General features: G+C 43.5%; 1 protein-coding gene across 3 annotated transcripts in view; it reads right to left on the bottom strand.

Moving 5' to 3' along the window:
• KHDRBS3 (KH RNA binding domain containing, signal transduction associated 3) overlaps window positions 1–13,719 on the bottom strand; it is a 90,474-nt gene extending 76,755 nt beyond the window's left edge. For all 3 annotated transcript variants that reach the window (XR_008839890.1, XR_008839891.1, XM_056485382.1), the window contains exon 1: window positions 13,210–13,719. Coding sequence is in view for 1 of the 3 variants with exons in the window: in XM_056485382.1 (XP_056341357.1) it covers window positions 13,210–13,297 (88 nt within the window). In the remaining 2 variants the exon portion in view is untranslated. The remainder of the gene's footprint in view (window positions 1–13,209) is intronic.
• Window positions 13,720–14,239: the final 520 nt, after the last annotated feature.

A 14,239-nucleotide genomic window follows, 5' to 3' on the forward strand; every position in this document is an offset into this window, starting at 1 on the left:
TGCACAGCCATGTTTAAGGTACCAAACCTGAATAAAGGAACTATGCTTTCTGTATTCCCTCCACTCAGCTCTTTTCCAATGACTCTGCAGAAAAGCTTCAAATCTCAGCTTTGACAACAGCAATGAAACCTTTCCAAATGAGGAGCCAAAAAAATACCTCATACAGATGCTGACAAGACATACCTACTTGATTAGCATCATTTGCACAGACTTAGAAATAATGAATAGTTACTCCTAAAACACTTACTGAGATACAAGCTACAGGGTTGAGCTCTACCCAGTTACTACTCCAGTGCAATAATATAAAGTTAAGAAAAATATTCTGAAAGAACTGGAAAAAATAAGCCTACAGTTTTGCCTTATACTTTACCCAGGTAGGAAAGAAAAGTACTTTTGATTCAATTATTTCCTATCCATTTCACTGCTTTCCCCAGAAAAATGACCAAGCAGGCAGCTATCCAGCAAGTTGAGTACTTTAGCTATTGCCTAGAGTAACTAAATAAATACTCAGCATAAGCCTCATGCAAGGCATCATAGCAAGCAGCCTCCTAGCCCAGGCAGCCATTAGAAGCTTTGGTCATTGCTTTGAACACATGAACAGGAATAAGGGATTGGTGCCTTCAGGACCTACAACCTACTCAAGAAGCAGAAAATACATTATGTTAGCACAATGCTCAGCACACCACTGGAGTCTAAAGAAACTATGATCTACCAGTTAAGAAAACAAGTTGCATCCATTTTCCACTGTCAGAGCATTAATCTAAAGGATAATTTGCTTAGAGTTCTTTATAGAGCTGATCCCACAGCCAGCTACTTGCCACTTATGTGAATGAAACACACACCAGCATTTTTAATTAACCTTATCTTGAACTATGTGAACTATTACTTAGGATTTCAAACAAGGCCTATTATTTCAGGTCTGCAAACTATATAACTGCATCTATAAATAAATATTTAATTAATACCATTATGGTAATTTCCCTGTACTCTCCATTTAATCAGCAGATAATATTCTAAGAGCATGAAGTTTAAAAGCCTGGGAAAGTTTCTTTTAAAACATCAAACTGGACTGACAGCAGGCTTAGTAGTTCAAGCATAAATGAAGAAAACACCACAGGCCAAAGCTACTTCAGGACACAGAAGGGTTTGGGGTGGAAGTGACCTTAAAAACCACCTAGTTCCACAGCCCCTGCCATGGGCAGGGACACCTTCCCCTAGACCAGGCTGCTCAGAGCCCCATCCAACCTGGACTGGAATACCCCAAGGGATGGGGCTTCCACAGCTTCTCTGGCCACCCTGTGCCAGTGCCTCAGCACACAGAGAAGGATTTATTTTTGATATATAACTCAAATTCCTCTTCTTTTAGTTTAAAACCACCTCCATGTGTGACATGGAGCCATCCTCGATACACAAAGTGAGGGGCAGAGGAAGAAGGGGACATTCAGAGTGGGAGGAATAACGGAAGGGAGGATGTTCAAAGTGGAGGCATTTGTGTCCTGGAGCCACAGTCAGGTGTGATGGAATCCTGCCTTCCTGGAGATGGCACAGCTGCCTGCTCACAGGACGTGGTAAATGGATTCCTTGTTTTCATTCACTTGTGTGCAGAGCTTGCACCTTGCTTACCAAGGGAACCTGTCTTAACCCAGAGTTCTGCGGTGTTCACTCTTCCCATTCCCTCCCCCATTGCCCGGCGGGGAGGGAGGAGCGGCTGCGGGCTGGGGTTACAGCAGGACAGGGACACACCTGTGCCTTGCGATGCAGAACACACAGAACACACGTGGCTGCCGAGCTGCTGCGACAGGCGAACAGCGCTGCACCCAGCGCCCGACACACCCGATCCCGACGGACTGACGGTCCCAGCCCTCCCGAGAGATCAGACCCGATCCCGGTTTCCCCGGGGAATACACCCGAGCCCTCCCGCTCCCGGCTCTCCCCGGAGGATGGATCGCACCCCCAGCCCGGCTCTCCCCGGGAGATGGATCGCACCCCCGGCCCGGCTCTCCCCGGAGGACGGATCGCACCCCCGGCCCGGCTCTCCCCGGGAGTTGGATCGCACCCCCGGCCCGGCTCTCCCCGGGAGATGGATCGCACCCCCGGCCCGGCTCTCCCCGGAGGATGGATCGCACCCCCAGCCCGGCTCTCCCCGGAGGATGGATCGCACCCCCAGCCCGGCTCTCCCCGGAGGATGGATCGCACCCCCAGCCCGGCTCTCCCGGAGGATGGATCGCACCCCCAGCCCGGCTCTCCCACCCCGATCCCGGGAGCCCCGCAGGGCCGCGCCGCTGTCGCCCCCTCCTGGCGCCGCTCGGCGCGGGCGGCACCGCCACAGAAATAATTCCCGAAACAGCTCCCCATCAAATGAAACATACACAAGGCCTTCTCTAACTAGTGCCCTAATCATAATAGAGTTGCCTGGCAAAGATCTATTCAAAAACCTTTCTACATAAGCTACAGCATCAGGAGTTCTGCATCACCACAGGCATAATGCTTTATTAGAATCTTGTAGTAAAACCCACTGTGGAAGGCTTCTGCTCTTTCTAAAGTGTGCCCATATTAATAGTTCTCAATCGCCCAAGATCCTCAAATTCACAGGTGGCTGTGAAAGGCTGGAAAATTCTTCAGAGATCATTTATTCTCTGTCGTGGTTTAACCCCAGCTGGCAGCTGAGCCCCACATAGGTGCTCCTTTCCCCCCAGAAGGATGGGAGAGAAAATTGCAAGGGTAAAATTAATAAAACTTTATGGGTCAAGATAAAGACATTTTAACAGTAGGTGAAGCAAAATCCATTCACATAAGCAAAGCAGAACAATTCATTCACCACTTGTCACAGCCAGGCAGGAGTTCAGGCATTCCTAAGAAAGCAGGGCTCCATCACACATAACTGTGACTTGGGAAAACTAACACCATTGCTCCAGACTTCCTCTCTTCCTTCTTGCCCTCCAGCTGTATATGCTGGGCACAATGCCACATGGTCTGGAACATCTCCTGGGTCAGTTGGGGTCAGCTGTCCCAGCTGTGTCTTACCCCCCTCCTAATTCCCCCCAGCCTCCTCCCCAGCAGAGTGAGAAGCAGAGAAGGCTTCTGTGTGAGCTCTGCAAAGCAGTAATGAAAACATCCCTGTGTTATCAACAGTGCTTTCATCATGAATGCAAAACACAACCCCACACTGGCTACTGGGAACAAAAAAAATTAACCCCAGCCAAAACCACCACAACCCCCACAAGTACTTTATGGCTACACTTAGATCACTCCCAGCATTTGTTTCACATGGTATTAACAGGCTTCTGTGAAGACTCAGGTGCCTGCAGAAACAAAAAGGTCTAAAGAACAGATACAGTAAGCCTTAAAAACATGAAAAATCTTTTATTGTATGCTTTTATACAGTAGGCCAATAAAAAAATAATAATTTTCCAGACCATAGATGCACAGTGTAATGAAAAGGTCAAGGGTATATGATAAGTGAAAGAATCTTTAAGCCCAATCTGTGTAACACAAGACAAGTTGGACCACAATAGTCTTTTCCAGTCCCCAAGATCTAGTATTAAAGGTGCTGCACTTCACCTTGCAGACTATCCAAGCTAGGATATTACTGAGATAATTCTACATGGAGAGCAAGTGTTAAGGGCTAAAGGTATCTGCTGTGAAGCAGAGTAGCTCCTCCAGACACACCAGGCTTGAATGGAAACTGAATCAATCATTAAGAACAAACTCTTTTGCTTTGAAAAACATCTCCAATTACCACAAAGATTTTGGGGAACTCAAAAAGAAAGGCAGAAAACTGATCTGTGATCAAGTTTCCTCAAAATTAGAACTTCGAGCCTAAAATCATAGGCTGGAAATCATCATGAAGCAGTTGGATACTTAGTAAACTGAAAAAATGTTTTCTGAACTTTCATGACTCTACAAATGGATCAAGAATATCATACTCTAAGTGTGATTCTACAGCTGAGAAAAATCTGCTTTCCTTCAAGCTCACAAGGGGAGATGAGGTACAGTTAAACACAAAAAAAAAATCAAATAACCAAACAGACATGATGAACCATAATGCCTTTCACTTTCACAGAAGTGAGATTTATCATTTAGCATTAATCTGGAGGTAGGTAGAGAAGGAAAGGGTGATTTTTTTATTTCACTGTTTTACCCCATCGAGCTGTATCACTGAAGTCAGCATAGAGGACACCACAGCATTCCTGCTTAATAGCAGAAGAAAGGCAATAAAAATCTCCTTAACCCTCAAATACTGCAGATGTGATTGCAGGGAGCAGAAACTGAGCTTCTGACCAGGGACACACAGGATTGGTACTTGACCATCTCTAGTTAATTAGGTCATGGATCAAAACAAACCAGTAACAAAAAACATTTTCCACTACCAGCCAACAGAAAAGGACACACGAGAGGAAGAATGATCACATTAAAAGCAGGTCTTCCATTTTTACATCTGAAAATAACCATTTTTATCCCAAAGCCATAGGAAAAATTGGCTGAAAACATCTAAACCCTTTTGCTTTCAAACACATCTGCTTCCCAGAGTACTGCTACTGAATGGTCTGAGGCACTAAAAGGCTACAGACACGTCCACTCTCCAAGCATTCAACAAATGCAGCAGCAGTGAGAGGAGAAGCAATTTTGATTCATAGAATCATAGAATACCCTGAGTTGGAAGAGACCCACAAGGACTGAAGTCCAGCTCCTGGCCCTGCACAAAACCAGCTCAAGAATCCCATCCTGTGGCTGAAAGCAAATGCCTGTGGAGCTGTGTCAGGCTTGGTGCTGTGACCACTTCCCTGGGGAACCTGTTCCAGTGCCCAACCCTCCTCTCGGTGTAGAGCCTTCTCTCAGTATCCAACCTAAACCTCCCTGGAACAGCTTCAGGCCTTTTCCTCAGGTCCTGCCACTGGTCACCAGAGAGAAGAGAAGAGTGCCAGCCCCTCCTCCTCCCCTCATGAGGATGTTGTAACTGCAATGAGGTCTCCCCTCAGCCTCCTTCTCCAGGCTGAACAGACCAAGTGATCTCAGCCACACCTCAAATGGCTTCTCCTCCAGACCCTTCATAGTCCTCCTTTGAACATCCTCTAATAGTTTTATATCTTTCCTATATTATGGTATCTGAAACTGCACACAGCACTTAAGACATTTTCCTTTATTCTTCATCTTGACCACATGAAAGCATCTTCCTCAGATTATTCCTTTTGAACAATCCTGATAGATTATCAAATTCAAAGAAAATCAGTAAATCTTCAAAGGATTTGCAGCTTCAGGTTTTCACTGTCACTGTATTATACCAAGATCAGCACAGCAGCAGTTGTTATAACAAATCTTCTGTTGGATCAAGTACAATGGGTTTACTGAAATGACTTCTAATCTTTTAGGTTTCCAATTACTTTGTCAACAAATTCTTCCTAGAAAATAAAGATCTATAAAAGAACACCTATACAAGCCTAAAAAGTGAAAGATTTACCATCTACAAGAATTAAACTGACACTTTTTTGCTGCCTTGCAACTTTGTTGAAGTTGAGTTGCTACCTGCAGCCAAAAGTCTGATAAACACATCAAAATAAGAAATGAAAAGCATCCAGCAAATAGCAACTAGAGATGGAGCATAGAAAGGAAATCCATTTAACTGCCTAGTTGCTTAATAAGTTTACCTTGACAATGAGGTAAAATGCTGAAAAACAACAACACAACATAAAAGAACCATAAGTGATAAATATGAAAAAGGCAAGTTTAACTGAAGGAAAATTTAAAGATAGGATAAACACACAAAGAATAAAACATTCACTGCTCAGCTGCTGAGGTACAAAAATACATCAGTCAGTCTAACAATACTTCTTCATGCTACCTCTCCAATTACTGCTCTTTAATTTGCTCCTTGGCATAAACAACTGACCTACAGCTACTGTGCAGCCCAAAACATGGGCAGTTCAAAGAGCTTAACAATTTAGCAGGGATCAGATGTCCATAATTGCAACCCATTTTGAAGCAAAAATCTACTGGGTCCTTGTATTTGGTTTGAGTTAATCATCCATTGCTAAAGCATTGTGCATTTTTTCATTTGCAGTTCTTGGCCAGACATTTCACCATTGGTTTAAAGGGGCTCTCACACCTTTATTCACTCCTGAAGGCTGCCAGGCTCTCAAAGCACAAGTCAAAGATCACTTTCACACACCAATCAGACCAGCAAGAGGCCTGCAGACCTTCTCAAGCTTGCAAAGCATTGTATTTTTTCCATGATTTCCTCAAAGATTAAGGCATACGGACTTCTGTAAGTGGAATGTCACAAGGAAATTAAATTCCTAAGTCCATATGCCCTTATGGCCTTAGCTTAAGGCCAGAAAGTTATTAATTTTCTAGCTAGTGTTACACTTAGAAAAAAATACACCTGGCTGGAAATAAAAGGCTCTAAAATAATTCCCAGAACTACCACCATCCCTACCACACAGGTCCCATAGCATGGGTGAGACTTGCCTTCCCAGGATTCAGGGATGGAGAACACCACTTTATCAAGACATTCCACCTACCCAGTATAGAAGCCCTGTCCTTCATTATATTCTATCTGAAAAACAGTATTAACAATGTAAACATTAAGCTTGCAAGATTCCTGCAGAGCTCAGCTAAGAACAGTCAGTTAATTCACCATAAAATATTAGGTGTGTCAGTTACCAGTTAATCTATTTAAACATGCTTTTTACTGAACCCTGCTAAATACTAATTAAAAAGTCATGCAGTACCACACTGAATACTTCACAGATGCTTTTCAACTTTGAACTTTGATACCTGTTTCTTTCAAACAAAAGCGCATCCTAAATTCTTTTGTTTCCTTAATTATACTTGAGGGGAACAAAGAGGGCAGAAATGTCATGTACACAAATTTTAAGTACATGCAAGAAAAGTCAAACAAGCCACAGGCCAGAAGAACAGCACTGTGACCTTTCTGATTTCCCCAGTAAATAAGTACTCAGGAGGTTACAGTTTTAATTTGCATGGCTGGTGTCAAAAAGGATTGAAAGTGACAAACCATGTCAGCCTGCATTTGAAACCTTTAAATTCAATCTTTCTCATTGACTGCCAAAGTGAGTGTGCAAGTGAATTAGGAATCAGCTTTACACTAACTGTGATCAGTGAGTGGCTCTCAGCTCAGTCAGGCTTCAGAACAGAAGAGCCCAGGGGTGTAGAAAGTATGATTATCTTCAGCTGCATTTTGCAGAAACCCTGTTAACATGACTGGAATATCTGATAAACCACTTTCCCAGCCTTTTAAGAAAGCAAGATTGAAATCTAACTTTTAGGAAGACCTCTGACTGTTCCAATACGGTTTCACTGCAGTAAAAGCGCAACCATAACAAAAATGTGAACTTCTGAAATTTTACCAAATACAGATAGCTGAGATGAGAGACAGACTCTGAAATATCCCTTCTGCTCTCCAAGGGTTACTACTTTTCATTCTGCTTTAATAAAACAGAACCCAAGTCAGCCTGCCCCAGTTTGATGGTGCAACCATTACATCACATTTATTCTCACTACTATAATTTAAATTTCTCATCACACTTGGCATGGAAAACATCCAATTCTACCAAAATGTTTTGCTTAGACTGTTGTCTTCTACAATCAGACTAAAACCCAAAGAGCTTATTTCTGGTTAACCTCTAAGAATGGCAACTAAAAGTGACCAGCTGTCAGAAATAAATCTGAGGAGCACAAAATTTACTATATTTTATACAATACACCAAATAATTTTAAAACGCCATCAGCTTTCTACAGCCATATTTCATTTTCAAAACACCTATGACCTTCATGAAGTGCTTTGAAATCCTAAAAGAGTAGGACACTTGAAACAAGTATTGTTTCTGTGATTGCTACTATAATGACAAGAGAGTCTGAGGTTACAGCAGTGCATTCAACGCCATGGCTGGGAATGAGCAGCACCATGTGTCTGTGCCGTGCCATGAAACTTGTCCACACAGCAAAGTGGATGCTTCAGTGGCAAACTAATACTTACATTACAACATATGGATGTCACTATACATAATCACACTTATTTTTGATAAATTAAAGAAAAACAAACTCTTGCATACTTAGATGGATTTATTGAAGGTTGTCCTGGTTTTGGCTGGGATAGAGTTAATTTTCTTCCTAGTGCCTGGTACAGTGCTGTGCTTCAGACTAAGTATAAGAGTAAGTATAAGACAATACAGTAATGTTTTGGTTGTTGCTAAGTAGTGCTTACTCTAAATCAAGGACTTCGCAGTGTCTCACACTCTGCTGGGGAGCAGGTGCACAAGAAGCCCAAAGGGAGCATGGCCAGGAGAGGTGACCTGAAGTGGACAAAGGAATATTCCACACCACAGGATGGATGCCCAGCATACAAACTGGGGGAAATTGACTCAGAGCCACTGATTGCTGCTCACAGACAGTCTAGGCACCAGTGAGCAGATGGGGAACAACTGTAGTATGCATCACTTGTTTCTCTTGGGTTTTATGCCTCTTTTTCACTTCCAGCATAATTATTACATTTTACTTTATTTCAGTCATTAAACCCACAAGTTGTATCATATTTCAATTCTCCCCAGATTCCACCAGAGGAAAGGGAACAAGTGGCTGCACAGTACCTACCAACCAAGCTAAGCTTAAACCACGACAAAAATCAGCAACATATAAGGAACCTTAACCTATTGTTAAGCTCCTACTTAAACCATTTTTACAAAGCCATCTCTGCTGAGAAAAAAAATTAGACCACTAATATCCTCCACAAAGCAGCAAGTACTGTTGTAAGGATGAACAGGGTTTGGATCCCATTGGACATGTCTGTACAAATCTGGACCTTCTGTGTGTGCACCAGCTAAAAACTATATTTAGTTGCTCTGTTTTGCCGTTCAGTTATTTCTGCACATTTTGCTGTTCCTTCACATGCTTCTTTCACATGCTAGCTGTTTTTGTGTATTTCTCAGTTTAGATCAGTGTTTACAACAGGTGCACAGCATGAGAAAATTTTAGGAGTTTTTCTAAGATAACTTGTTTGAAACCCTCCAAGGCTGCTGGAACATCAGCTATGCTAAATCAGGAGAGAAGAAGCTGAAAACATCAAATACCAAGATTAGAAGATTCAAGATAGCAGGGGAGGCAAAGATTTTGAAAACCACCAATTTCAGACTTTCAGGGGGTTGAAGGGGTGGATCAATATCTTAAAATTACCAATTGTAAAGTGTGTTCCCACGTGGGTGATGGTTCTAGAAATGTTTAATTGGGGTGAATTGTAAACAATAAATTGGCTTCTGCAAAATCATATTGATTTGCTGTCCAGAAGTCCAGTTTGTTCCTGCAAAGTACATTCCCTCACACTCCTTTCTCCCTGATATCTAGGGAGGTACAGCTCTCATTATTGAGCTCCCAAGCAAAATTTGGCACAAGACACAGCAAGCCCCTCTAATCACCACCAGACATGTGGCTGAAGGAAGCCATTCAACACACAGTTAGCACATACAGCCATCTACTGATAGGAAGGCTGGGTATTCCAGTACACCATCTCATTGATATTACCTCAAAGCAGCTAAAATGAGCTTGTAAGGAAGAATTTCAGAGGTTCAGTCTGCACAAGAGTGTTGTCTTTCAGCAATGGTAACAGCCCTAACTTTCATTATAGACACATTTAATTATCTACACAAACTAAATAACTGCCAAGCACCCATTTTCATGTCTCCTGTTAGAAATGTGTCTGGTATCCCCATGTTTTATTTACAGTTAGCTTCTTCCATCTGCAGTTTCAGATACTTCATTCAACATTCACAAACTGCTCATCTTGAATAACTACTATAAATAAATGTGAAAGAAGGTAAAGTAACTTTTCACTCAGATCTTTCAGTATTTTTAGAGCATCACTCATGAGCCAAGTCATGACAATCAACACTACACTTGCACATTTACCAACATTTACGTACAACCACAACTGCAAAGTCAGCCTTCAAAATAAGGCTTGATTTCAGAACTATCATCACTCCCATAGACAAATATTTTTCAGATTTCACATAAAGATAAGCACATGAGAGTTGAAAATAGGAAAAATACAAATGTACTAAGCTCTTTCTTCATAGAATCTCATTTTTCCCAAAGTTCTTCATTTACTGAACTTACTATGAGGTAATAACTGGACCATATGTTCCAGTTCCCACTGTCTGGTACCAGCTGCAAATTAATCCTATTAGCATGGTCATCTTACTCCACATGCAAATAAGTCTACTTCCAATCTATAGCATTTTAATAGTTTACAGGCAAAAAAAACTCTCCTTTTTAGGATAGCTTAATGTTGAAGTAAACAAATATATCATCATAATTAGAACAGGGGATAAAGTCTGGTCTCCTGGAAAAGATTCCCACTGCTCTAAAATTTAACCAGCAGCTGAATGTTTCAGTGATTGTTTAAAAGAAAAATTAGGCAATGGGTATTATATTTGTGTCCCAAGGAGACAGGGCATCAAATCCTTGAACAGAGTTCTCAACAAGAAAAATCAGGACCTACTATGCAGGCACATTGAATGATATTGGTATTTGATTTTAGTGCTTTCAAAACAAGGTTTTGAGGCAGAGAAATTTCTGTCATATATCTTAATTCAGAAAGACAGATTAGTAATACTGCCCACAAAAATATTCTTACAGAATCTTAGTTATTTCCACCTTATTCTTTAAACAAAATGCTACCCAGGAACTTGAAGCAGGTCAAGCTCCACTTTTTAAATTTAAAATTATGTAATTTGTGTGTACACAAATTATGTGTAATTATAAGCATAATATGCAAATTTATCCACTTCCATTTGACAACTATAATTACCAGATTTCAGAAGTCTAGACCCAGGATTTTCCCTAGAAACCAAATTTCAACAAGACTGGAAATTTGTTAGCAATTTGGCTCTTCTGTCTAAGCAGTAAACACACCTGAACTACTTCAGCATCTCAAAAGGATTCTGCTTTATCCATACAACTCTTACAAATTAGTCTTGAGTTTCTGAAGACAGCCAGCTGATATACAGTACTTCAATTTAAGTAAATACAGATAGCAAATTTAATACCACTAAGACACCAAAATGCTATTACATAATTAAGCTGGTTATTTAAAGCACTTAAACCCCTTGCTAAGACATTCTCACAGATACCCAAAAGAAGCCAAACTTGGAAACCTGTTTCATTCTAAACTTAAAACATATACAAATCCAGTTAAAAAATTAGACAGGCTATTTCATTTGCCTCCATATGAACTAATATAGAAAGTACTCAGTGGACCTGGCACACAAAATCCAAACCAGAACCATTACATATACATTTCCACTAATAACTGTCATTAATTTAGGTGCAGAGAATTATTTACAATTGAGAAGAAAAGCCAATCTCTGATAGTGTCATGGCAGTATGGGTTTGTAAAACAAGCCCTCCTGAAGTTGTATTTCCCACCTGTATTATACAGTCACTTCATTTTATCTGGCTCTTTGGTGATTCTACAATTAAATTATCTATTTTACATAGACATGATATAAATGTCCATTTTAAACTACAATTAACCAGTTGATTAGCCACCCTCAATCTTTTTTCCCCACCTCTAACATGTGAAACACTTCAGCTATAATCCAAGACTTCACTTTCAAAGTAAACAGAATCAAGACAATCTAGATTACAGAGGTTGGATGCACATTCATCTACATTTTTTCACTGACAATATAATTTTTTTTTGTAGCTGAATGTATGCATGCAGATACCATGATGAAAGGCAAAAGTTTCAGTCCTCCAATTTATCATTTCAATGAGAACCTCAAAAAATATCAAACTCAGTCAAAAGGACTGATTTACTTCCTTTAACATTGTTTACAAAATAGTAAATTATATACATCTATAACACCCTGTAGTAATATACACATGCAAAAAAAAAGATCTTTCACTACCTGGAGAGGAACTTCAATAATTTATAGCCATCAAGTTTAATTTTTAAAAGTTTTTATTCGTTCACAGCAAACACAGCAAATAGCTGGGTTTTTAAACATAAGTCTTTTTCCCACAATCAGAGACATTTTTACAGATTCAATGTTTGGAAAAACATGCAAAATATTAACCACCCATGGCCATGGACCTTCAATTCACTCAGCATATGAATTCCACAGTTGAAACTGTGTCAGCTACCGCTAACTCCAGACTATTTCAGACAACAGTAAATTCCCTTCTGATTCTGAGGCAGGCATTCACATCTATTACACATCAAAACCTACAGTGCATTAGAAGAACCCACATCAACTTAAACTTGTTCCTGTTATAGGATGTAAAGTACACCAGACACGGCTTTTTAATCACTGCAATTGAAGCCAAAATCATTTTGGCTGTCACTATGTTTGGTGTATTAAGAGGATCAGTTCATCACTTAAGCATCCTAAGCACTAGATCAAGCATTTGTCTCTCCAGAGCTGAACTTGAAAGTCACCCACCAATTACACAGTATCTCCAAACGTACATTAAATCATACTTTAATTCACACAGAATGACTTTTATAGTCAGTATTGCATCACTGAAACAAAAAGCTAGCACTTTAGAGCACATCTGACGTGACAGATGCAGAAGGGGTGGGAGCAATTTATTATCTGGAGTTATATAATTGCAAAACAAAATATGCTTTGTGTTTTTCTTAAAGGTTTACTAAAGTGTATCGCTGGTTCCTTAGCATCTTAGCCGCAGAGCCCAAAGTTTCTAGGAAAGGCCACGGGCAGTGGGCTCGTTCTTAAGAAGGCTCACACGCATGTAAACAATCGGCTGCTCATTGTTCAGAATCGCGGTAAAATAGGAAAACCTTCTGGGGTTTCAATTGACGAGCAGAGCTCAGCGGACCCAGCCGTCCTACGCAGCCTTCATTTCGGAATAAAGCATAACTCGAGCAGCGAGCGATGGCAGGGAAAGCCCCGGCTGAGAGGGGCCGTGGGAAGGCGCCCAGCGTGCGCGGCGCCCGGGCGATGCCGCCCGGCAGGGAAGGGGAAGGCGCCGGCAGCCGGAAAGCACCGACAGCCGAGCACAGCAAACCCGCCGAGCGGTGCAAGGCAAGGGTGAGCTCCTCACCGAGAACCCCGCCGGGAGCCTGAACGAACCGCTCCAAGCGGTGCGATAGCCAAGGGGAGCCTCCGGCTGAGCTCACTCCGGCCCGTCCCCACCGCGGGACGAGGCGCCCCGCTCCGCCCCGCCGCCCCTCACCTTGGTTGACCAGCCGCAAGGCGTGGGTGAAGGACGGGTCCAGCGAGTCCTTCTCCGCCATCAGCTCGGGCAGGTACTTCTCGTCCATGGCAGCGGCGGCCCGGAGCGGCAGCGGAGCCGGGGCGCCGGGTGCGCCCGCCGGGAAGGAGCGGGTCCGAGTCCCAGGCGGCGGTAAATCCTCGGAGGCAGCGCTTCCCCCCTGGCCGCCTCCCGCCCGGGGCTGCGGGGACGCATCCAGAAGGAAGCGCCGCAAGCCCCCGGCCAGGAGCGGGGAGAAAAGGGGCGCGGGCTGAGGGGACGCCCCCTCTCAGCGGGCAAGCGGCGCGGACAAACCACTCCGCGGAAGCGCACGAGAAGGAAAGACGGGGAACGGACGCACCCCGGGAGCCGCTGACCCAGGCAAAACGGGGGCCGCGCACACAATGAGAGAGGGATTGTTAGGCGGCGGCAGGCGCTGCGCACAGACCCGTGAAACAAACAACAGCGCCGGCGACTCTGCGCCCACTGAGCGGGGAAAAGGCGCCGCACCAGGTTTATATACCGCGCAAGACCACGCCCCCCGGCGGGCCTTAGCCCCGCCCAGGAGCGATGCCCCGCCCCTGCCCCTTCCAATGGGCGGGGACAGCAGGGCCCCCCAAGTGTCAACGCCTTGCTGAAGTGGAGGCTCCTATTGGATGGCGTGGCCTGTCAGTCAGAGCGGAGCCGCAGCTTCTCATTGGTCGCTGCTGCTGGCCCCGCCTCCCCGCCGTCGGTGAGGGGCCGGCGCTGAGGGAGCGCCCCAGAGCGGCTCGGCACCCGGAGCGGAGCGGGAGCTGCAGCGGGGCTGTGCGTGGAACAGCGAGACTCGTAGAGCCCCTCAGACCCTCCCGGCACACGAGTGCCCTTCGAGGCGCTCCCCGGGGCCATAGGATCTGTGAGAGGGTTCGGGGATCCAGAACGTCGTCCTTTCCGTCTTAGTCAGACGTTACGGAGAAAGGCAGATCTTGTTTTGAAAGGAGTGCAAACTCGATTTTATTTTATTTTCTTTTTC

Source organism: Oenanthe melanoleuca, chromosome 2, assembly GCF_029582105.1.
Source record: "Oenanthe melanoleuca isolate GR-GAL-2019-014 chromosome 2, OMel1.0, whole genome shotgun sequence".
Classification (NCBI taxonomy): Eukaryota; Metazoa; Chordata; class Aves; order Passeriformes; family Muscicapidae; genus Oenanthe; species Oenanthe melanoleuca.